This window comes from Myotis yumanensis, unplaced genomic scaffold, assembly GCF_028538775.1.
Source record: "Myotis yumanensis isolate MYYU_CA2020_CCGP unplaced genomic scaffold, mMyoYum1.0.hap1 SCAF_2, whole genome shotgun sequence".
NCBI classification, from domain to species: domain Eukaryota; kingdom Metazoa; phylum Chordata; class Mammalia; order Chiroptera; family Vespertilionidae; genus Myotis; species Myotis yumanensis.
The window spans coordinates 211,495,896-211,522,498 of record NW_027223753.1 but is presented as its reverse complement, the minus strand read 5'-3'; the positions used below and the strand labels follow the sequence as shown (position 1 = coordinate 211,522,498).

At 40.6% G+C, this 26,603-nt stretch overlaps 1 protein-coding gene across 1 annotated transcript in view; it reads right to left on the bottom strand.

Annotated features, from left to right (window-relative positions):
* DSCAM (DS cell adhesion molecule) overlaps positions 1-26,603 on the bottom strand; it is a 469,770-nt gene that overhangs the window by 151,025 nt on the left and 292,142 nt on the right. The window contains exons 7-11 of the mRNA XM_070403791.1: positions 21,986-22,261; positions 16,182-16,478; positions 15,204-15,479; positions 7,106-7,384; positions 385-504 (exon numbers count right to left, since the gene is read on the bottom strand). Of these exons, the coding sequence (XP_070259892.1) occupies positions 385-504; positions 7,106-7,384; positions 15,204-15,479; positions 16,182-16,478; positions 21,986-22,261 (1,248 nt within the window). The remainder of the gene's footprint in view (positions 1-384; positions 505-7,105; positions 7,385-15,203; positions 15,480-16,181; positions 16,479-21,985; positions 22,262-26,603) is intronic.

The following is a 26,603-nucleotide window of genomic DNA, read 5'->3' as shown; positions in this document are numbered from 1 at the left end:
TGGGGAAATAAAGCTCCAAAATGAGCAACTCTGATAATTTCTACTTGTACTTCCACCTATAGGGGTTGCAGTGGTCTCCAAGCAGCATAGTTATACAGTAGGCAACACAGAACTGTCCCAGGTGCTGAAATAACTTACAGGCGTAACCTGCCTCCCCATTCACGATCTTTTCCAGGTCATGTTATACACGAACAGATACCGTCCTGGTCTGAAGAAAACATGGAGGCTGACCACTAGTGGTATGTGTGAAAGAAGGACAGACTTGGTGGAGCTGGGGACATATCTACTTACAGAGAACATCTTTGGAAGGACTACAAATTCTCATCTAATTCTTTGGAATATGCATATGTATGACAGACAACATGCAAACAAGTAACTTCATACCTTTAGAGAATTTCCACACGATTGTGGGGACAGGATAACCCTCGGCTGAGCAATTGAGGATGACAGCCTTCCCATAAATCCCGTCCTGGTCTCGTGGCTGAACCACAAACTTGGGAGGAACTGAAAAGAGAGAAATGTCACCAGTAATTCAGACAAGACCACAACTCATTAAAGGTACGATTTTAAGAAATCCAAGAATTTAGTGAACATTAAAACACAAAAAAATGTTTTATATATATGGAAATTTAAAAAAACAGTGTTTGAAATTCGGGACAAATTAGGGAAGCTATCTCATTGCAGGCAACTTTTCTTATTTATACCAATGAGCTTTTGCAGATGGAGTTACTTTGCACTGGGGAAAACTAGACTCTTGAGTGTGGGAGTTGAGCTAAACCAAGGGACTGTGGGATTTTGCTTTTTATTTGTGTTTTGGAAGATCTTCAGGAATCCACTCCATGGAAAATAGAATCAGAACCACAATTTGAAGAAGAGATAAAACATATTTGCTCATCAAAGAGTAATGATCAAGATTAAGTATTCTTCTTGGTGTGAACTGCTCAAAGCATTTGATAATTATTCTTCCTGAAATAGGAGATGAAGGGAGAATGAAAAGGCATTCCCTAAAGGATAAAGAACAAGGCATGTTATTGAACTTCTCTCAAAAAAATCTGATGAAGACACATAGACCATTATTCCTGATGTCAGCACCCTCTGGGCCAAAGGGGGACTATGGAGGCTAGTTGACGTGAGGTACCATGATGGCTTTATAGTATATCAATATAAGAAGCAGATTAAAGCTATATAGTAAAGCTATTTAAGAAGCTTGAGTTTTGTGTGGTGTTGGAAAAATTCTATTCTTCTGCAAAACAAACACATACACTTCATTGAAAACATACCTGCCGAGGGAAAGCAGGTGCTTTGAGTTAAGGTATTGTGATTTTAAGAGTATTCAAGTCTTCTCTTAAGGAGAAGATATGGATTCTTCTAGGAACGGTAGCATCTGAAGGTTTTAGAATCTTGGAATCTTTTCTAGCGGGGCAATGATGAATTATGGGATGGGCTTTCAATAAGGCAGGATTATGTGAGAGGAAACGGATTATGTTGTATATATCACACACTTAGCAAATATGGGTGCTCTTCCTCTCTTTCTCACAATTCCTTGGAAAGCTAACTTTGTCTGCCTGCAATTTTCAGAATTCTTCATTCTGAAAGAGAAACGTGAACCTATATGTACATGTACGTAGACAGGAGTTCCAGCCACCACATGAAATGACTGGGAGGAAGATCAGAGCCTAGGTTAACAAGGAGCTTAGAAGCACACTGAAATTATCTGAGCCATAATGAAGGTCACTTTGGCCAAAAAACAGCCAAGGAGGGGAGAAAAATATCAAATAAAAATGAGACCATTAGGGTGCGCCCTAATCCAATCTGACTGGTATTCTTATGAGAAGAGACAATTAGGACACACTGACCAAAACCAGGCATGTGCCCACATGGGGAAAAGGCTGCCATCTGCAAACCAAGGACAGAGGACTCAGAATAAACCAAACTTGCCAACACTTTAGGACTTCTAGCCTCCAGAATTGTGAGAAAATAAATGCCTGCTGTTTAAGGTACCCAGCCTGTTGTATTTGGCTACGAGAGCCCTAGCAAACTAAGACAGTAGTCATCCTAATGGCTTGCTGTGGTTTTGATTTGCATTTGTGACGAGTGTCTTTTCAGGTACTTGTTGGACATGTGTGTGTCTTCTTTTCAGAAGTGTCTGTTCAAGTCCTTTTCCCATTAAAAAAAAAAAGACACAAGAAGCAGCCGTCAAAGGAACCCACTCCTGTGCTTCTGGAAGAGACACTGAAATGAAGGCTGGGAGTACGGAGCCAAAGGCTAAACACCTGGGTTAAATCTCTAAATCTGCTACTTCCTGTCAGATGATCTTGTGCAAGTTATCAAATGTCTTTTAACTTTAATTTTCTTATGTGTAAATGGGGGATAATGACATCACTCATCTTATAGGATTGGTGTGGGGATCAAATGAATTAAGATTATAAATGTTCTCAGAACAGAGTCTGAGTCTTGAAGGAGTGCTGGTTAATTTAGGATATTCAGGTATGTGCAGCCTTAACATAATAAATACAGTTCCCAACTCACAAGTTAAATAAGTTACACAGTCAATGGATCTCTTCAATATTGCTTATCTGTAAGCAATTTTACTTCACTTAGATGATATTCTGAGTCAAGTATATTTAATAAAATGTAAATATATTTAAAATCAGGTGATCAGGGGGGACTACCTCATAGCGAATTTCTAGGAAAATGCTAGAGAATTTATAGAGCAAATTTTTCTAATAAAAACAATCCATCAACCTCAAGGATAAATTACAAAGTTTAAGACTTCATGCCAGATTCTTCCTGCTGAGGTGGGAGGCAAATATGCCGTCATCTATATTCTATTCTCTATTTGGCTCAAATTCTGCAAAGAGCAAGGAACCCCTTGTCAGATATGCAGGTAACTAATCTCTTGTATTTCCTCTGGAAGAATGTCTAATTATAATTGATCCATGACCACTCACATTAATTTGGTTTTAATTCAAAGGGATGTCACTTAAAAACTGATCAAAAAGGTTTGCATGGGAAATAACCATTGACATATTGTGAATGTAAAGTAATTACAGATGGAAATTGCCCATAAAATTGAGAATTATCTTTCATATCCCTCTTTCATCTCTTATTATAGGTACTGAGGATTCTTGGAAAATATATAATATATCCTCAAATTCTGTGTATTTTCACTGCCATGCCCTAGTCATGACAGGTAGACAGGGTGCATGGTAAAGTGCCACATACCCTCTGGCTATCTGGTTTCAGAACCCTTGGGCTGGACAGTTCCACACACTTTACCAGCCCTACTGCACAAGGACCATGAGTCTCTCTTTGCTGTTTTAGGGCCTTCTCTGAAGCTACAAATGCTTACTCCCTTCAATGATGCAACCCAGAAATGTGGGAGACAATCATACATCATTGAAGGACAGGAGATGGGCTAAATGCCCTACCTTTCCATCCTGCAATCCTGTAGGACAATTCTAGGGCAAGTTCTACGCTTGTGCTTCTCAAACATTAGAGGGCATCAGAATCGCCCAAAGAGCTGATTAAAACACGAATTCATGAGCCCCATCCCCAGAAAGTCTGAGTCAGTAGATCTGAGGTGGGATCCCAAGATTCAGTCTTTCTAATAAGCTCCCCTGTAAAGCTGAAGCTGGTGGTCCAGAATCCATGCTTGGAGAACCACTGTTCTTTGTGATTCCTTGGAGGATTTCAACACCTCCCCCACCCCCCAAAATGACCATCAGCTGCCCAGTTAATAAGCATCAACTAGCTTATTAAAATAACTTTTATTGGCTTTCCCTTCCTTTCTGATCTTATTTTCCATTTTCTCATTCTGGGCTGCAGGAACTACATCTCAAGTATTAGATTTGCAGTTAAGTCTGTACCTCACACTCTGCTTTCAGAGGAACTCAACCCAAGACAAGGCAGATAATGACACTTATCTGGACTTCTGAAACAATCTCCAAACTGGTCTACCTGCCACCTGTTGCCTCACTTGAATCCATTCTCCACACAGTGACCTGAAGGATCCTTCTAAGACCTAAATTGGATGGCCGTGACTTCCCTGTTTAAAATCATCAATGCATTCTCATTGTTTCTTGATACAATCTAGAAACTTACAATATTTTTAAGGCTTCTTATGACTTGGGTCCTTGGTCTCCAGCCTAATTTCTTGATGTTCCCCTTTTGGCATATTAAAAAAAAAGCTCTCTTCTTGCATTCCATCCTTCACTCATTGCATACATCTTTTCACTTGAATTCTTGAATATGATAGCTGCCTTAAAACCTTGCCTGCTAATTCCAACATTTGTGTGTCCATTAGTCAATTTCTTTTAATTTCCTTTCTTTTACTTATGGCTCACATTTTTCTGTTTCTTCACATATCTACTAAATGTCTGTAAGACACTATAGATCAGTGGTTCTCAACTTTCTGGCCCTTTAAATACAGTTCCTCATGTTGTGACCCAACCATAAAATTATTTTCGTTGCTACTTCATACCTGTAATGTTGCTACTGTTATGAATCATAATGTAAATATCTAATATGCTGGAGGGTCTTAGGCGACCCTTGTGAAAGGGTCATTCGACCGCCAAATGGGTCGCGACCCACAGGTTGAGAACCTCTGCTATAGATATTCTATGCTATTGAGAGTTGAGATTTTATTGCTTTGTTTTTAAGAGTGTTGAGTGTCATTTCTGCAGAAAGTTAATTTAATGGTGGAGAAGTTCTATCCTGGCAAGGCTCTCTTTTGGCTTTTTTATGGCTTGTCTAGAGAAGCCCTTATTCCAGGACTAGATTAGCCCTACTCTTAGGATTGTGGCCCTGAAATTTCAACTGAATTCCTCATGCATTCTGTATTCTGGTTAGTCAGCATTCCAATATTTTTCAGTACTTTGTAACCTTTGGAATCTTTATTCATCTGACATACTCTTGATTTTTGTTCTCTGCTAGATTTCATGGAATCTCACCATATCCATATGAAGTGTAGTAATCAGCTCAAGACTCAAAGGAAGCAGGATACAAATTTTTAGTAATTTATTTGTGGACAGTTCCTTATTCTCCAGTACTCTGCCCAGCAAAATCCAGAGCCTCAATAGTTCTAAATTCCTATCTCCACCCAGAAAGATTGCTGTTATTTCCTGTCAGGGTTTGGAAAGTGCTCCAGGAAGAAATCTGGGGTGAATTCATATATTTCCCTTCTCTTAGGATCACAGTTCTGTGCTGCTGTCCCACTCCCTGAAAATGGTTGCTTTATAATTTTTTTGTCCAGTTTTATAGTTGTGTTCAGTAGGAGAATACATTACCTATTACTCTCTGGTGGCCCCATTCAATAAATTTTTAAATTAGTGTTTCAAGTTAGTTGACCCCAAATCTGCCTCCCTGAAATTTCCAACCATTTCTGTTGCTTCTACTTTCTGGAGTTCACATGTCCCCTCCCCACACCCCCACACCCCCTCACTCCCCCCGCCACTATGGTTAATACTATACCAGTTTGAACAAATTCTACTGAGGCAAAGACTCCAATCCCAAATTATTAATTCAAAGATACTATAATTATTGCCTCTTTATCTTGCCACATATTTTTCCTCTCTATTGACTCATTCCAATCAGCATGCAGGCTCCCCTTGTCCAATGTCCGTCTCTAACTTTTCCACATTCTGCTGCCTGTCATAGCAACATACCTATAAATATGAAAATAGATGCTTCTTCTTGCATTCCCATACATTCATCCATCCCCCTTTCTGCAGCCATGCCACTCTTCAAGGCCACGAATAATATCCATCTTCCCAAACTCAATGACCAAGTATTATTTTTTCCTCTTCCTTTTCTCCTAGTAGGCTTTGATATATTGTGTTACCTAACTTTCTTGATACACTTCCTATTTTGTTTCCAAGAGCCCACAGTCCTCTGGATTTCCTCCTATTTCACTGGTTGTTCTTTCTTCCTGTCTCCTTTGCTGATTCCTCCTCTTATTGGAATGCCTTGGGTCTAGACCAGGGGTGGGCAAACTTTTTGACTGGAGGGCCACCATGGGTTCTTAAACTGGACTGGAGGGTCGGAACAAAAGCATGGATGGAGTGTTTGTATGAACTAATATAAATTCAAAGTAAACATCATTACATAAAAGGGTATGGTCTTTTTTTTTTTTTTTTAGTTTTATTCAATTCAAATGGGCCGGATTTTGGCCCGTGGGCCGTAGTTTGCCCACGGCTGGTCTAGACCCTCTGTTTCTCCCACATCATTGTTTCCCTTGTCACAATGGTTACTCCTCACATCTTCTCTGCCTATGCGTGTTACTCCTCACATCTTCTCTGCCTATGTGTGTTACTCCTCACATCTTCTCTGCCTATGTGTGCTACTCCTCACATCTTCTCTGCCTATGTGTGCTACTCCTCACATCTTCTCTGCCTATGTGTGTTACTCCTCACATCTTCCCTGCCTATGTGTGCTACTCCTCACATCTTCTCTGCCTATGTGTGCTACTCCTCACATCTTCCCTGCCTATGTGTGCTACTCCTCACATCTTCCCTGCCTATGTGTGCTACTCCTCACATCTTGTCTGCATATGTGGAAGACAATTCCATTTACCTTACTAGGTAAAATACGTGCTTCATGATAAATTCCTCTTTCTCTCCTTGGCAGCATTCACTTAACAAACATGCTTTGTTTGCTTCGCCTCCAATACATATTGCAAATTCAACTGCCATTACCACCTTCATTCAAGGTGCTTTTTATCTTGCCTGAACCTCAGAAATAGTCTCTTATCTATTATCCTTGCATTCTGGACCAGTCCATTCATTGCTCAGCTACTAGTGTGATAATTAGAAAGATAAATCAGGCCTTACTACTGACCTGGTTAAAATCACTAATGACCTCTTTGCATTTAGAAAAACATCTAGACATACTCCTTTGCTGGTGATATCTTGAAACTTTATATTTTAGGTAGATAAAACCTTGTCTTGGAGTTTAGGAGAGTTCATAGTTGGTTTTGTACTTGTGTATTTTTTTTTAACGAGCCGACAGCAATTTCTATGAATTCTAGTTATATATTCATAATATTTCAAACAAATTCCATAATTTTGGCTGCTTAGCCACCATACCTCCCACGTGTCCCGCTCACCTCTCACTATTAGCTGACTCTGGTGCTCCACGGCCGCTGCCTCGTTCCGGGCTATGCAGGTGTAATTCCCATTATGCATGAGGGAGAGGTTGGAAATCCTTAAGGAGCTTGTGAAGTCGATGTTGTCAATGGTCACCCCAAGGCTCGCTGGGATTGGCCGGCCGTCCTTCTGCCAGGTGATCGTGATGGGTAGGTCTCCTGAGCCCACAACGCACGGGATGAAGACCCGCTGTCCAATGGAGAATCTCGGAAACTCAAAGGGTTGGATAAAAGGTGGGACTGAAAGAAAGGGAGGAATAATAGAACGTTACTTAAAATATTACTTAAAATATGCTAATGAGCGGTGTAAATATTCTACATGCTCTTTTCCTGTGAACCTTCTGCATGACATTGCGCATCTTATTTTCAACTATTGCAACACTCCTACTTATTATCTCATCTCTTCGTCTAAACCAGATGCTGAGAATTCAGGATACTGATGAGGGCTCAGTCAGAAACCGGGCTGGCAAGCCAAAGGGAGCGAGAGACCAAGAATTGCGACACGCCCAGCAGTTGGGGAAGGTTTTCTGCTGGGGCCCTTAATAGTCAGCTTTTGTGCAATCAAAACAAAATTATAGCATTTAATTAAGACTCTGAATCATACATCATAGTTAATATGTTAAATGGAAAAAAAGATACAGCCAAACTATTTTAAAACATATGTACATAAAAACCCCACCAAAATAGTTAAACATTTTCATGATGAAAGGAAGAATTTAGTAGAGAGAAGTCATTTTCCCAGAACAATCTCAAAATCAGGCTTGTAACTTGTTGCTTTGCTCCCAAAACTAGATCAGGAAGCAAATTTAAAAATGCAGCTTAAACCTAGAGGCCTAGTTTTTAATCATATCACTTCTCTCCTCACTACCAACGCCATCTCCCTAGCTTCAGCCATGAATCACAGGTCTGCAGTATAAACGCTTTAAAAAGTTTTGAAAGTCCCAAATCTCATATTTTACATAAGATATAAAAATTAGAGGCAAAAATTAAAACAAGTAATTTTAAAAACTCTTAGGTGATTTTGGTCACGCCAAATCGCCTCCTTGAGACACATTGCTTACACTACCTGGTTCATTACATCACCTTCTACGGAAAATTCTCTGAGTCTTGCTGATAGTGAGAGCTTGTAGTGTTACAGGAGCAGACATTTCGAATGTAACCTGCAACAGGTTCTGACATAACCTTCCTACATGAAGTATGTACATATCTGCTACATGTCACTTACCTCCAGGTTTGCTAATCTCATTCTCTATAATGATGAGAGTTTCTTACTCCAAGACAGTGCAGAGCCACTGAATGCTGCCAAATGTTAATTTAGACTCTTCTTGTTCTTTAATCAATTAAATGTTCATGCTCTTAGTAATGTATAACACTTATTCTTTATGCATCCTTAATAAGAATGTTAAGTAATGCTAATACCTTTCTGTGTTTTGAGCCTCAATTATTAATCATATATTCTTTCTCATAGAAGGGAGAACAAATGAAAAGAAACGTGGTTTGGGTGTTGGTCAGTCTCGGGTAATTAGCAGTGGCTTTTTGGTCCAGTTTCTTGAACTATGATTCTATTTCTTCATGTGTAAACTGGTGATAATGGAACACAATTCATGAGCATGTTGGGGGGAGGGCTTTATATAATGTTAGCAGAGAGCCCAGGGGGTACATAGAAGCTGCTCAAGGAGTATCGTCCGATCTTTCCTCTTCTTTACTTTTTTTGGCCCACGACCCATAATTCACTGGGAAAACAAATCAATCACATGGATGCTGAGACTTACTGGGACTTACTGCTTGTATTGTCATGTACCCTTTCTCAACTCCACATTCTGTCTCCTTTTTCTAGTAGCAACTTAACCCGTGGGCACCACACAATTCCCAGGCTGACAGCTCGTGGTCCTGAATGCTCAAGGGGTCTGCCTCGAGCCCAAGCCTTCTGAGTCACAGCCATGGGTGTTTCAACCTTCCCAACTCCCTTTCTCATGCTGTCCATCAAGCCCCCTTTCCCCATCCTTTAAGGAGTTTTCTTTCATTAACATCTTCCTTGCTTCATAAAGTTCCCCCCAAATTGTATCTGCTAATTCAAATCCCATGGCCGGTCTCAGAAAGTTCAGTCTCAATTCCACACCCATCGAAGGTGTCCACATGCCAACTGGATAAGCCCCGGACCTGCACAGGCTTCTAGCTCCGTGTTGTGCATTGAAATGCGAGCTGTACTCCACCAATTTCAGCCCTCGAATCCCAAGTTCAAAGTTCTCATGGTCTGAGTCCACAATGGTGGTCCATAGATACTTTATACAAAACCACATCCTTCATAAGACTTTCCCAAGCCACTGGCATTTTAGGTTCCCTCTCTCAGCCTCTCCATAATCCAGATCAGAATTCCTGGACTCATCTGGGTTTTTACCAAACCTTGCTTACCAAATCCACTCCTTCTTTTTTAGCTCTCTAATTTAACTAATCTATCTCTCTCTCTCTCTCTCTCTCTCTCTCTCTCTCTCTCTCTCTCTCTCTCTCTCATTTGGCTCTCATTATCTTACACCCTTGCTTAAAATAATCCTCTTTCTTTATCTTTAAAAAGCATTCTTTCTGAGTTCTTTGCCTCAATTTTTCCCCACTCCCACCCTGGCTTCCCACTGCAATGTAAGTTACTTTTCTAAACCACCCAGTGGAGTTGCCCTGAAATCCCAAGATGTGTATTTGAATCTTAAATACGTTACTGAGCCACTTTGAGTAGGCCTCCTGCTCTTTCTTATTCTGTTTCTCTAATTATGTTTTATCTACATTCCAGAGTCACCATGAGTATTAATTAAGGTCACACGTATGAAAGTGTTTTGTAAACGATAAAGTTTAATATAAATATAAATAGAAGGTGACATTTTTGTCTGGCAGCCAATTAACTTTCCTGGCAGTGTTGGTCCCTAGCAATTAGAACACTCAATTAGTCACTGTTCCAGCTCAATGTGGCACCTAAAATGAGGAAGAAAACGCTTTGAAATGTGTTAAATACAACACTGCTTGTTAAGCTGAAGTGAAAGAAGGGATTTTAATTTTCATTTCTCTCTACATGTTTGAACACAGAAAAACTACACTTCTGGTTAGTCAATTATTTCCTAACTACTTAAGTTTCAGGCATTATCAATAATTAACACATTATATCAATCTTTAAGTTTCTTCAAATTTCCAAGTCATGATACGAAAAAAAAAAACAACAACAAAAGGCCATGACTATGACCAAAAAAGACATGGCTGGAATATACTATTGTTTCCAAATCTCACACACACACACACACACACACACACACACACACACACCTCTATTTGGTGTTAAAGTCAAGCCCCTGAAATATAATACAAATATAAAAATTGTTTGGACTCACATTTGCAGCATTATTGATGCAAACAAATCGGCCCACTTCCAAAGGATGTCAACCAAGGAGGCATCATATTTGCTCTTCCAAAAATCACTATGTAGTCTAACAGGAAGGTAACAGAACTGTATATATATGAATAAAAAAAGAAAGACCAGCCCTAGCTGGTTTGGCTCAGTGGACATTGGCCTGCGGACTGAAAGGTCCCAGGTTTGATTCCAGTCAAGGGCACATGCCCAGGCTCAATCCCCAGTAGGGGGCATGCAGAAGACAGCCAATCAATGATTCTCTCTCATCATTGATATTTCTATTTCTCCTCTCCTTTCCTCTCTGAAAGTATATATATATTTAAAAATCAATCAGTGAATCCATTGGGACAACAAATCGATGCCTCTCTCCCCCTCTGTCTCTCTAAAATCAATCAATAATAAAAAAAGACTGTTTTTCAACTCTGATCCACAGGGAAAGTAAAAAAACTTAGTCATTTCCTATAATTCAGTTGATCCCTTCTCTTCCCCCTTATAATTGAAAACAGTAATGATTATTCATTTTTTTAAAGTTTTGATTTTGTAATACTATCAACAATAAAAATATACAAAAAGCTTTGATTATTAATTTTTTAAAAATTGTGACCACTGGTGTATGATTTAATTTATATGTTTCATTTGACATTTCAGTGTGCAGAAGTCAATTTGGTTATGGCCTTCTTAATGACATCTGAATAAAGACTAAAATTTTTAATAGTATGTGATTGTTACTATACATTGAAAATGAGAGGTTATCCTAATCAAGAAATGCAAGTGGTAGCTTAAATCAAATTACTCTTAATATCTTTGGTAGGGTTCAATACATGTGAATATGACAAAATAAAAATAAAATGATGCTTACAAGAATCCAGAATTTATTATTTTTTATGTTTTATTTGGGAAGTCCTATATGGCTTAAACAGGCTAAACCCTATATACCTAGCCTACAATTTCCTCGTTCAATATGTACAGTTTCATTAGTCTACACAGAAAAGATGAAATTAAGTAAAAGTAAGGTAGGATATCTTGTAGTATTGCTACCTGACAATTATATTTAGTTTAGAAAATGTTCCTTGCCCAGCTGGTGTTGTTCAGTGGTTAACCATCAGCCCATGAACCAGGAGGTCACAGTTTGATTCCCGGGTTGTGGGTTCAATTCCCATAAGGGACATGCAAGAGGCAGCTGATCAATCAATATTTCTCTCTCATCTGTTTTTCTCTATCCATTTCCCTTTCTTTCTCTAAATTCAATTAAAAATATTTTTAAATGCTCCTTAAACAGAAGAAAACATGTTAGCAATGATTAACAAAAAGAATTACAGTGGAACCTTGATTCTTGAACTTAATTTGTTCTAGAAAGCTGTTCGAAAACCGAATCATTATTTCCCATTAGAAGAAATATAAATGGAATTATCCCGTTCCAGATCTTCAAATGATTCCCTGTTTTAACCTTCCTTATATGCAGTACATGTCTAATATATTTTTCAATCTATAACAAAAAGGAGATGAAATATAAATGAAAATCTAATAAAATAAAATGTACAGTAAAAAATGAAAATTTAATAATATTAAGCAGCAGAAAACCATGAAAATATTCACAGCACACTTTCCTGGGAGGTTTAGAGGTAAACTGACCCACTCTTGTGCATTATCTCCTTTTCTGTTGCCCAAGAGACACGCAACTGATCATACAGGTATCGGCATGAAAGGGTTGTCGGGTTGAGAGGTGAATTGTTCGAGATGGGAGACATTCGAGAACTGAGGTTTGACTGTAAATGCTCTCTCCTGCCCAGATGTTCACAAAAAACTAATTTACATCTAATGAACACCAAATGAACACATACTTTTTTAGCAAGTTCTGTATTTCCACTTGGCAAACCCACTGTTAAATCTTTTCTAATCAAATTTTTGTTCGTGTGTGACATTCCCGTGAGATGGAGCCGTGGAGTGATGCAATGTGTCCCTTGGTGACCACACCTCAACCTGTGGCCTCACACATGATCTGTAACTTTACACATTATCTATTCCTGATGTCCCAAATCTACAGCCCAGACTCCTAAATTTCACTTCCTCATATAGTCAGGTTCCTACTTAATGGGTCGCTTGTTGTCTAATGTATATTTCAACTTCGACACATCAAACAGCTGGACTTCTACTTTCTTCCTTTAAACTTCTTCACTGCATCTCTTGCCAGCTCTGTTGGTGGCAGCACTGTTCTTGCCACGGCTCAGGCCAAAATTTGGGGGTTATCCTTACATCATTTTTTCTCTCATGCCCACATCCAATCCATTAGGAAATATGATTGAATAGATCTTAAAAATATGTCCAGCATCTGCCTTCTACTTGCCACTTCTACTTCTCTCTCCCAGGTCAAAGCCTCCTTACTATTCACCTGGATTAACTTTCTAACAGGCCAGCCTGCTTGTCCCTTCTTGCCTGTTAGTGTAATTCTCAGCACAGGACCTAGGTCAGGCCACATGACTTCTATTTAAAATCATCTGATAAATCTCCCCATCCCACTGAGAGGAAAAGCGCAAGTCCTTATAGCCCAAGCCTGGGGTACTAGTTGCACAGGAAATGACCCTGCTCATTCTAACCTCATCTCCTGTTAATTTCTCCCCCTCCCCCCAGTTCACTCTGGTCCAGCCTCACCAGCCTCCCTGCTATTCCTCAATCTTTCCAGGCACATTTCTGACTGTTTTGTCCTATCTGTTCCCTCTGTCTAGAATGTTCTTTCCCCAGATATCTTTTTGGCTATCTTGAACTCCTTTACATCCTTTCTTAAATCTCACCTTCTCAAAGAAGTCTTCCCTGACCACCTTGTTAAATACTGCAAATCTCAAGTCCCCAAACTGTCCCCCTCACCAGCCATTTCTCACCAGATAACTATAAGGAAAGACTGTACTAAATGATATAATTCTTTATTTTGCAGTCCTTGCAAAGGAGCTGAAAATGTATATACTGCATATTATATGCCTAAAAGAAAAAAACTCCTGAAAAAACACACACCATTTGATTAAATTGTTTTCTAAAATCAAAGACATATTGATCATAAGAGCCAATAAATTCTCCTATGGAGCACAAGCTAGTCTGAGTTGGTTTCTGTCACTTAAAATCAAAGGGATCAAAATTAATGCATCAATTTATGCTGGCCTGGAAAATATGAAGAATATAAGTTAATTACTCAAATGGCCTTTGCTTGAGTTTATGTCCTCTAAAATACTAAAATTAAAATATTTATGTCTATCCAATGGCCATACTTCTGGCAATTTTTCTGAAAGAACTAATCTTAAAAGCAGATAAAGGCGAATGCATAAAAATAGTTTGTTTGATGCATCATTCAGAATGGCTAAATATTAGAAATAAACTAAATATTTAGCACTGGAATACATATTTTCAAAAATACAAATGTAGTTTGTACCCCCGGGGATCACTGAGACCCCTTTGGGGGGTTTCCAAGAAGACAACCATTTTCATTGTAATACTAAGACACATTATTTGCCTTTCTCACTGTGTTGACATTGGCACAGATGTGCAAAAGTCATGGTGGCAAGACTGCTAGGGCCTTTGTACAAACCACAGCAGTGACACCAAAATATGTGAGTCGTCCTGTATTGTTTGCTACTGCACACTCCCAGCTATGTTTTTAAACTAGTTTTACTTAAGGACACTTAATGAAACAAACAAACAAAAATAATAATTTTAATAAATCTTGACCTTTGAATTCATGTCATTTTATAATGTTCTCTGTTCAGTGTTAACAAAATGAAAATAATGCATAAAGCATGTCTGCTGCCTCCTGAGTGGGAATCCAAGTACTTGTGCACTTGTTTGAGTTACAAGCTCAACTACCCACTTTTTATTTGATGGAATTCCATCTGTTCTTTAAAGAATGGCTACCTAAAAACTATAGCTCTTCAGGCTTGTATAATTGGCAGGCATATTTTTGTAAAAAATAAAAAAATGGGTTTGTTGCTCTTATGATGATTATAACTGATTGTGTTTGTAGCACATAATAAAATTCAAACTTTCAAGCAAAAAAAAAGGGAAGAATTTTGTTGCAGCTGGAGTCTAAAATAACACACTTCTGGGACTATTTAGGAAAAAAAATGTTTTAAAATTATCGGTCAGACAACTAGATAATCAGGGCAATAATGTGTTTTGTTTTTTTCTAGGGTAATATTAAGAACACATGTCTGGAACACCAAGCTAGAAATTCAAATGAAAGGGAAGCTATATGGACCAGAGACCTTCTGAAGAAGTGGTAGTAAACAAAACAAAACAAAACAAAACAAAACAAAGTAGAAGAGACCTGGCTGAGTAGCTCAGTTGGTCAGAGCATTGTCTTGATGCAGGTTTGATCTCCCGTCAGGGCACATACAAGAACAATCAATGAATGCATAAGTAAGTGGAACAACAAAATACTGTCTCTCTCTCTCTCTCTCTCTCTCTCTCTCTCTCTCTCAAGTCAATCAATAAATAAATATTTAAAAAATTTTAAAATACCACACAGGACATCTAATGCAATCTATTGTCTCTCAGTCTTTATAACTGAGGAATATAACTGTCTTATGCTAAATATGCAGATTACTAGAACCCACTCCTAATTGTTGAAATGGCTGTGCTACGTGATGGTGAGCTGAGTGGGGACAGAGAGGAGACCAGCCTTACCTTTGACTGTCACGTGGACACTCTGGCTGGTGGAGAGCTGTGGCTGCACCAGCACGTTGCACGTGTACTCTCCCTCGTCAATCTCCTTCTGCACATCCGAGAGTTTCAGAGTCCCATTGTTCTCAAACGCCACTTGGCGATGGTTAAAAGGAAGCAGATCAGAGTTCTTATACCACTTGATGGAGTAATACGGATAGCCAATCACACGGCAGTGAATGTATGTGTCGCGACCCGCGATTGCTGTGATGTTTTTCATTGGTCGAATACTTGCAGGCCCTAGAGAGACATAAAGAAGCTCTTGAAAATAATTGAAGGGTACATCTTACGTGCGGATACGGGTACACTTTTCCTTGAGTTAAAAATGTAGCTTATTTTCATGAAAGGACATCTTTTTCAATTAATTTTTCTGCATTGGTCATTTTCTCTAAGATGGTTTCATTTCCTTTTAGTTTGGTGACTTCCAAATGAACTGAATGAGTGTGATATGCTTTAACTATCAGCTACTTCGATGAAAGCGCTTTGGATGATATGACAGAAGGCAATTTAACCAATAAAAACTAGTTTGCACTGAACAAGCCTGCTCCTTCTGCGACTCAGTGGCTTAACTCTCTCTACAGATGATGAAGATGGAGGTTAAGTTAACACCATGTCCGTGAAGGTTTACCATGAGCGTCGTAGAACAGCAGAAGAGGAGGAAGGAGAGCATGCAGAGCACAAACCAGGAAAGAACAGGTCATGTGAACACGTCGAAGAGTAAAACAGGGGAACAAGTGACTAAAGAAACCAAAATGCGATTTCCAACATTATCTGGGCCAGGGCCATTCCTGAGCGGGAAGGAAAGAGTAGGCCATGGGAGGGGCCCGCTACTCCGTTTCGGCATTCCAGGACCCAGCGTGGCGCATGCAGAGACCTTCTTCTCCGCTACCATGACTTATATGTGTTGTTGTTGTTTTTTTGAGGAGCTGATTTGACAAGCACCTCTTACGTTTATTCGCGCCTGGTACAGGACGACGCCGGCCGAGTTGTTGGCGGTGCAGCGGTAGACTCCCCCGTCTCGGACCTGAGAGCTGGAGATGTTCAGGTAGCTGACCACGTTCCCCTCCGACGTGATCATCTGGCTGATGCGGTGACTGCCCCCCTTGAGAATTGGGTCATCGTCGAGGGTCCACGTGATCGTGGGCAGCGGCGTGCCCTTTACGTTGCACATGAGGGAGACGGGTTCCGCTGGACTCACCACTTTCTCGCTGAAGGCAGAAATAATTTTGGGAGTTCCATCTGCAGGAAGACAAATCATGGAAGCAAGTGGCACATACCGATAATGAAGCAACTTCCAAGTACGACTATTTCATGATTGGGAAGCAGAGGTAGTGGTTATTAACACTACAAAAAAACTCTGGTTTTATTGATAAAACTAGATCCAATCAGAACTAGAGTTCACTTTCAAAATAGGTCAGCACAGCATTAGCAAGCTTTAATAAATCACTTATATATTTCCTAACTTTCGTAAGAAGAAGAATGATGATACAACCCAGGTATTCATGTTAAACAATGTCAGCTCCCTAGAAGTCTACAATTCAAAACTGGATGTGTCCACCCAAAGCCATAGCATAGAGGAAATCTATAGCCCCAAACCCTCACTGTAGCTTCCCACTTCTGCCCAGTTAATTGGGGATAGCTCAACAGGAGTTAGAGAAATAAAAGAAAGAGAGAGAGAGAGAGAGACACTGATGATCTCATCTTCATTTTCTCATACAAAATAATCTTTTATAGTTTTAATGACAAATAATAAGTGCACATAAATTTCCGTGAAGGCCCTGTTAATGGGTAGAAACTAAATAAAGTCGGACCCTTCTGGCATCTATTAAATATCTCTATAAGTATCTCAAGTGAGGTGGCCATATAATTTGTCATCCGGCCTGGAACACTTTTGAGAATATGATGGGTACTATGGACAATTATGCTAGGAGAACAGGCACAACCCAAGACTGTCCCCCTCAAACTAGGAGCTTAACCCTAGGGAAGTTTCCAAGGGAATATCCCATATTTTCAACAAAGACCCAATTTTCATATTCCATTATTTTTCTATTACATATAAGGACTAATTACCACATATTGTATTATTATATGGTAGTAATCACAGATGCCTGTTATTATTTTATATGGCTCTCCATAGAAAAAGAGAGAGATACATGCATATTAAAGAGAAATGTATGAGTCAAAAGTTACCAGGAGGCCTGCCAGCCTCAGGCACATAAATCAACATGGTGACACTATTTTTCTAGGCAGAAATAGGTCACTTTGACAGAATTGTGACCACAAGAAACAGGATTTCTGAGTCTAGTAATAAACCTTGCTGGAGGAAATTTTTAAAAATTGTGTTCATTTTAAGGGTTTTCCTATAATGGAATATGATCATTAACAAACATTATTTTTTAATTTTTATTTTAAAAGTTTTATTTATATAGGGTGTCCCAAAATTCACGCAAGATTTGCAATTCAATTCAAATGCAAATCTTGCGTGAATTTTGGGACACGCTCTATACATTAATTATTAAAAAATATAAGCAAAACAAATGTGGGAAACAAAACTGAAGATAGTTTTAAATTCCATCATATAAAAAGAACTGTTAATGATTTCAAAACCTCCAGAAGAAAGAGGTACCCATCACCCAAACCTTGCAGCCTACTTCTGTGGCCAGCAGGGCCAGCTGGGCCAGCTGTATAGGGTTCAGGGTTCTCATTGGGGGAGCTGCACCAGGTGCTTCCGGGTAACCCTCTACCATCTTTTCATTTGCAAATTCCTGAATCCCAACTTCATTCCAATTCATGTCTTGGGCGGCTGGAGAAGGCCTTTGAGGATCTGGGCCTTTCCCAGATGTATTCATACATAGCCTATTTCAGTGTCCTTGGTTTGCAAACTTCTTACTTTAACTCTGCAAGGTGAAAACAAGAACTTCCAGATATTAAAATGAAGGGCCTGGGAACAGTGCAGACTCCGCCCCAACATGCTCTGCATTTAATTGACAGAGAAGTTAGACGTCATTCTGTTTGTTATTCTCCCTACACAACCAGCTCTTGGGAGCGTTGACATTATCTTATTTGACCTTCCAATTCAACGGAGGTTTTTAGGATGTATTTAGCTGAAAATGTCTTTGCAGGGACTATAAAATGTTTTATTTCTCTTTGATTTTCATCTACTTTACTCTGATGTACCTGCATGTGGTATTCTTTGTATTTGTTCTTCTTGGGATTTGCTAAGTTTGTTAGATCCGTAATGGTATTTTTCTTATACCAGATTTCTGGAAATGATGGCCATGATTTCTTCAAATATTTTCTTCCTCATTTTCTGACTTCTATTTTTCTTTTCCTATAATTATATATGTCCCACATGTCACTGAGGCTCTGCAAATTTCATTTGGAGTCCTCTTTTTCTATGTGCCTCAGATTAAATAATTAATTTTACTCTATCTCCAATTTCACTCATCCTTTCTTCTTGCTTCTGCAATTTTCCATTAAAGCCAACACAGTGAATTTTTTCATTCTTTTTTTGTTTCATTTTATAGTTTCCATTTCTCTGCTGGTCTTTCCCATATGTCCATTCATTATGCTCAAATTTTCCTTTAAGTTATTGAACACATTTTAAATAGCTTTAGCCGAAACCGGTTTGGCTCAGTGGATAGAGCGTCGGCCTGCGGACTGAAAGGTCCCAGGTTCGATTCCAGTCAAGGGCATGTACCTGGGTTGCGGGCACATCCCCAGTAGGTGATGTGCAGGAGGCAGCTGATCGATGTTTCTCTCTCATCGATGTTTCTAACTATCTCTCTCCCTTCCTCTCTGTAAAAAATCAATAAAATATATTTTTTTAAAAAAATAAAAATAAATAAATAAATAAATAGCTTTAGAGTACTGGTCTGCTAATTCTAATACCTGGATCTTCTCAGGGTCTGTTTCTATTCCCTATTTTGTCTTTTGACATCTGGCCCCAGTATCCTATTTTTTTGTTTGTTTGCTTGCTTTGGACATCTAGTTATTTTTATGGTATGATTGGATTCTCCCTCAAATTTTTGCAGATCAGGTGCCAAGCAAGTTTTTCAAGGAAGTTTATTTTCATATTTTAAGACTCACTACTGTTATTTCCTCCTTCTTGGACTCTCCACTCGCCTCCCTCAATTTGCAGGTGATTCAACAGCCCAGACCTCTGTCCTTCTATACCTCAATCCCACAAGACTGGTGAATATCTTCAGAGGAAATGCGGTATCAATGTAGATGTCACTTAATCTTTTCACTTCTTTTGAGGGCCACATCCTTTCCACCTACCTTTAGATATATCTTTAGTGTCTGCATATAGTTTTGCTTGTCCCAAAGTTCATAATTTCTACCTTCTTACAGGTTAGTTAGTCTGATACATGCTATTCTATCATCTCCAGAAATAAGACCTGTTCTCATTCTCTTTTTTTTGTTGTTGTTATTCCATTTTTCCAGTCATTCTGGTTTGATCTTGGCCGTATAAATATTAGATTCCAGTTATGTGAGATTTCCATGCCAGTTTCTTTGGCCTCATAGAAAACACTAAGTCTGCATGACATCCATGGCCATTCTTAGTTCAGGGTATTGCGAGATTTTACGTTTATGTGAATCCACAGCTATTTCATTGATAATAATAGGAGCTTATATCTGAGGATACTAGTTAGACGCCGTTTTAAGGCAGACACTGGATATGCACTTGTGGTTCCCTCTCTCTCTCCTTCTCTACATTAGCACGGCCATCTCTCAGAAGAGAAAAAATAACATGACGCTTCTGGCCCTGAATGGAAGCTGACATGCGGCACATACGCCCGTGAGGATGCTCCGCGTGCTCCTCTCTCCCTTTTTATCCGAGTGACAGGCTTTTTGGAGATGAAAGCCGACATTAATTTCCCAGTGAGACCTGAGTGCCTTTGAAATCTTTCTGGCTGTCACTCTGTGATAACCTGAACCCTTTCGACATCATTATGGATTATCAATATGCTCTTTGGGTTTTCTTAGGCTCGCAGAGGGTTGCCACGGTAACTGGGCCTCGAAAGGTAACCGCTGCCTTTTCTACAAAGAATCTAAAAATAGTGACTGTGTAAGAACCACAGTGCAGCATCATTAAGCATCCAGCTCTGTGCTCACTGATTACTTTCTGCACTTAATTATCCTGTGGAACACAGTGTCAGGCCTTTCACCTGAGTAGCGTGCCTTCAGCTCGTTTCATCTCTGCTTTAAAAATCTCCTTGTCCTCAAGTAAACGCTTACATCAAAATAAGAATGTCATTCTAAGCCTGTTTCTTCCTACAAACTGACTAAGGTTAAAAAAGAAATTATAGAAATACTCCGTTAGCCCCAAGACATATTTAAACTTTTTTTTTCATACATAAATGTTTGTCTCCCTTTAGGATACATGAAAGTCATGTAGCTATTTTATTAATTGAAAACAGACACGTTTTAAATGATATATAAAGGCCCAGTTTTCAACAAGACACACACAAATACAGATAAAAGCTAGCTCAGTTATCTGGTGATAAACACATGTCTCCTTGAACATTACTTTAATAGCTCCTTTCCTGGCAGATAGATAAGCTTGAAGATGCAAGGAGGCAGTAGGCAGTTAAATAAAACAACAACAATGAAACATTCCTAAAACCTGTTATCACACCACCAGGAAATTCCTGACATTCCATTCACCTAGATCTTTGGATATTTGGACACCACCACCCCACCAGGGACAGCCCTACGAACCGGACGCCATTTTGCTCTCCATCAAGCACAACACTGAAATAGTGCCCTGCATTTTGCCATTAAAGTTGTGCTTCGCAATGGGGCTACTTTGCACCCCAAGGGGACACCCGACATCCTTGGCTGTCACAGCTGGTAGAAGGGTGCTACTAGCATCTGGTGGGTAGAGGCCAGAGGTGTGGCTAAAATCCTACAGCCTTCCAAAAGGAGTGTTCCTGGGAAACCCTGGCCTAGCAGGGGTGGGGAACGTCTGGCCCGCGGGCCGTATAAAGCCCGTAAAATCATTTGGTCTGGCCCTGCCAAGGCATTAGGGGTGAGTTAATTAAACGTTTGACCAAATGTAGCAGGCTAATTTATAAGCTGACAATTTTGTATGGCTCTCGAATGATGTTCTAAATATCCAAATGGCCCTTGGCAGGAAAAGGTTCCCCCCCGCCTCCCTAGAGCAGCGGTTCTCAACCTGTGGGTCGCGACCCCTTTGGCGGTCGAACGACCCTTTCACAGGGGTCGCCTAAGACCATCCTGCATAGCAGATATTTACATTATGATTCATAACAGTAGCAACATTACAGTTATGAAGTAGCAACGAAAATAATTTTATGGTTGGGTCACAACATGAGGAACTGTATTTAAAGGGCCAGAAGGTTGAGAACCACTGCCCTAGAGGATGCTGAAGTGTCAAGTAAACTGTAAGTTTCAAAGTTTCAGAGACAACTTTTAACATGAGAGTGGGCAGCATTCATGTTCATTGACTGCATGTTAAATTACATTCCTTATGTGCCTTCTACCGTGCACGATTTTATTTCCTCAAAACCTATCCTTTTACTTGCTTGATTTATCTTGGAAAATCAGGTAGGGTGATTAGCTAGTCGGATAGATAGAAAGGTATAGATGGGAATAAAGGTCAGAGAGGTAAAGAAAGGTGCAAACTGGGAGCTAGCAGCACCGGGCCACCCCGGGGCCTTCCTTGGGAGTGCTCTGGGGCCGGGCTCTTTGCAGCCGAACCCGTACCGAGGCCCACTGACCTTCAAGGACCACCTGCACAAAGTCTTGAGCGGACAGCTTGTCCTCGCGCACAAAGCACTGGTACGCGCCCCCGTCACTTTTGACCATGTGATCCATGATAAGGTTTTCGTGGTTGATCCCTGTGATCCTCACATTTTTCCCAGGGTTGAGGATTTCACCGTTTCGGTACCAGGAGAGCTCCTGGTCCTCACTTGCGGTCACGCTGCAGGACAGGGCCACCTGGCTACCCACGCTGCTCTTCACCTTCCTGGGGCTGATGGTGGCTTTCAGTGGCTCTGAAGGATGGGGTCAGAGAGAAGAAAGGAGGTGAAAATATCACACACGCACAGCGCATTCCAACAGCATGCGGGGCTCTTGGCAAGGCAGGCGTGTCATGGCAAGCACACTCCCTCTACTCTTTTTTGTTTCTGATTTTTAAAAAATTCTTTATTGTTGAAGTATTACATATGTTTCTTCCCCCCCCTCCCCCGCCCCCCACTGACCTTTGTGTCAGGGTGCAGCATTGTGGCTGCAACATCCTCTGTGCTGTTGTTCTCTATCATTATTATTATTATTATAGTTAATAACACTTTTAAAAATTTCTTTATTAAATAAGGTAGTACATATGTGTCCTTATTCCCCCATTACCCTCTCCCCATCCTCCCCCCCCCCCCCACTCATGCCCTCGCCTCTTTATTATTTTTTCTTTTTTTTTACTTCTCTCTCTAGGTAGCAAATAGACTAATGTTGGTCAAATTGCTTTTTCACTGAATATGTATGAGTATTAGCCAACTGACAATAAGAAATGTGATGCGCTGGTTACCAGGAAGGACAGAAATATTTAAATCCTATTGGCCTTGTCTCAAGGAGGCAGGATGGGTTTGCTCTGGGCCATTGTCACACACATATGTACTCACTCACATCCCTTATGTGGCCTAACCAGGGCCAATGCCAGCTACAAGGAGACAGGCTGACATTAGCATTTGTGACCATGAAACAGGTTTTTGTTTGTCTGTCTGTTTAAAATGAGGCTAACTGGCTTGGACAGGGTTGGAAATCTCAATCTTGATGTCCTAAATTTTCATTCAACAAACCAATTCAAGCTAGCAAGCATTTATTGAACATGTGTATACCAAGGATGGGATTAAAGTCACAGGTGAGGCAAAGGTGAATAGCACTTGCAGTACAAATCGCATGTGCCATAAAGGTAGCAAACATCTTTTGTATGATATTTAAGTCAGGCTCCCCACTATCCTACAAGTTTTTGTTGTTGTTGTTGTTGTTGTTTTGTTTTTAAAATCTCCACTTTGCAGAAGAGGAAATTGCTGTAGACCAATTCTAGCATGACAGCAGGGCTGCATCTGGGCATGGCTAAAGGCATTTCCCCAAACCTGAATAGGATACATTAAATTGACTGTGGCTGCCAGACAGCTAAAGGGCATCTTAATCTACATGTTATTGTCTCCTACTGGCCAAAGCCAAACACCTGAACAGCCCTAGGCTAATTCCCCCATTCTGACAATGGACTCTATACCAAACCCTGACCCTTTGAAGTGTATATCTCTGCCTCTCCTCAGGACAAGCTGTGTTAATAAAAAGCATGGGGTCCTGGGGACGAGAGAACCTAAGGCCTTAGACTTAAGATCTTAGAACTTAGCTCCTTTAGCTAAGCTCCTCTGACCCCCAAATGCCTTTCAAAATTATATTTCGTCTCCGGACTCTTTATTAGTCTCTGGATTCCTAGGTCATCTACGCACAGCCCTTCCCCAGATTCCTGAAGCCTTCTTGATGCTGGGACAAGAATCCCGGTAGGAAATGGCTACTCAAAAAAAGTTAATTAACCAAATCCACTCAACAAGTAAATGGCAAAAACAAAACAAAACAAAACAGTTTTTAACCCCAGTTACTCCTACTGCTCGATTTTCTCCACTCTGTGAAGTCTTTGGTTCCAATAAATTTAGGCTTCTAGGTGGATTAGACAAATACAAGAATGAATATAGTAACCAAAATAGTGTATTAGAGACATATAATACGTGGCGGAGGGTCAATAGAAGGTCCTCAGATATCAGCATGGACAGAGCTGAGGCTGAGGCAGAGGCAGAGGCATCGCGGAGACTGGGACTCGCCTGAATTAGGGCAGGGAGCACAGCGGGGCCTCGGGAAGGGTCTCTGAGAGTCTGAATGCAGCCCAAGGTCTCTGAAGGGGAATCATGGGAGAAAAATGACAAGGGCATCCGGGACAAGATTGCAAAGAGCCTCCAGATTTGGGAATTAAACCAGAGGTAAATAAAGAAAGCTTCGCCGAAACCGGTTTGGCTCAGTGGATAGAGCGTCGGCCTGCGGACTGAGAGGTCCCGGGTTCGATTCCGGTCAAGGGCATGTACCTGGGTTGCGGGCACATCCCCGGTAGGGGATGTGCAAGAGGCAGCTGATCGATGTTTCTCTCTCATCGATGTTTCTAACTCTCTCTATCTCTCTCCCTTCCTCTCTGTGAAAAATCAATAAAATATATTTAAAAAAAAAAAAAAAAAAAAAAAAAAAAAAAAAAAAAAAAGAAAGCTTCCTAGAATTTTCAGCAAGTGAGTGCTACAGTCAGGCACATTTTTTAGGAGAAATGATTCATTCTATTGTGATGGACAAACAAGAGTGGAAAACTGGACAGAAAAGAGGCATCGCAAATGCGCGGCTGAGGCACGGCGAGGGCTGGCTCTGAGCTGGGGCAGAGGAGAAGGTGGAGAACACAACTGAGAAATGCTGAGAGACAGTCTCTAGGACTTGGCAGGACTTGGCCAGAGAAAGAAAAGCCTTAAAGAGGACCAAGGGCTTAAAGTTCACAGTGGAAGGTGAGTTAAGGGGGAAGACATCTGGAATAACCAGGGGACCCCTTTACAAGGTAGAGATGGTGGCAAGTTTGGTTTGGACAGTGATCTGTGGAAGTGCCAGCTAAACATCTGCTATGGGATTGGGAGACGCGCTCCACTGACCCTCAGAAAGGAAGCAGAGGCTAAACCTTTACACTCAGGGCTATTTCCAATTCCTCAGGGAGGAATTGGAAGCCATGAGGGTAAGAGGGAGCAGCAAAGGAAGAGAAGAGATCGAATAGAGAGGGGCTCTGATTTGGAAGCAAGAGAAAAAGAAATTACAGAAACAGTTCTATAGGCCATGCTTTTTGTTAAGAGGAGAGAAAAACAGAGGAGAAGTCAGAAGGGAGGATGGGAACATTCAGGAGGCATTTGAGAACCTGTCCAAATGTACAATGATGAAAACATACACTCCGAATGAAGACTTTATAATTTTTAAAATGCACACAGTGAGCAATGCCTTTACAGAGAAAGCAATGCAATACTCGGAGTTGAACAGAAGATTGGGGGGTGGGGGTGGGCAGGGAATATCTTTGGGAAAGGACAATGCATTGAACTTAGATGGGAAGTCTTAGACATTCAAGTATTTAAAACCCATCTTCGATGCGGAGGGAGCAACATGACTTGCAATGGGAAAGGAATGGGTTTGTACAGGGGAGAGGAAGAAGATGTAGCAGGTGTAGATTTTTTTGGAAAAAAAAAACAACTATGGGAAATACGGCAGGTTCACCTGAGATGCTTTAGATCAGCGGTCACCAACCAGTGGTCCGTGAGGTCGGAAAGGTAGGCGATTGATGCTTTAGATAATCTCCTAAGATATAAGCTTTATTCAACAGAAAATAGAAAGCCATAAAACATGTTTGAACACAGAGGAGACTTTGAGCCAGTGGGAATAATTCTTACTAGATGTCCAATGCTTCATTATTTCACGCACAAGCTTCTTCAGCAACAGAAATATAACTGTGCAGTTACTAGTATATAACTCCCATTTCTTTCTACTCCCAGCCTAAGCAAGTGTGAGTGGTATCTGCAGGACTCACTCTAGGCTGCCAGTTCCAGACAGTCACTGGGGTGTTTAAATAGATCGTCTTGGGCTGGGATTGGGCTAAAGCGGTCTACACGCAGGGTGACACCGAAGAGGCGCTTCCATAACTAGGCATGGGGCTGGGGGAGAAAGCCAAGGCAAGACAATGCCTCCCTTTCAGTGTCAGACTCTAGTGATTTGGTTTGTTCAGTTCAGTCCATCGAATCAGACATATGTGATGCTATATATTGGCAACTGTGCTGACTGAAGTCCTGCAGCTCCATGCCATGTTGGGTATCTCATTTTGACTTGGTTTCCACAGGAGTAAAACTGAAGGTGTTTACCTAGATTGGAGTGCTTCCCCGTGATCACACCCCCCTTTCCTCCGAGTCTGCCTTCAGCACCCCTCTCCACACGGTTCTCAACACAGTCCCCATCAATCAACTGGAGGTTAAATAGATCCACATCCTTGCACTAAATGATCTATAATATTGTGTCCAAGTCCACTATTTGAACAGTTTACAGCCTGGTATTTCTGCTGATTAAAGCCCCACTTGGAAATTTAAAGAAGCATCTGAAACAGGCCGAGAACAAGCACTTTGATCTGCGTGTGTGACAGCCCAATCCTGCCCCGGTCCCATTGACTTTCACTGAGACTAGCTGCTCTTCATTCAACAACTGGGCAACGTTATCTTGGAGATGTAACCTGGGGCCTGATGGAAATCTTGGAATTTGGGGAGTGGGAATCAGACA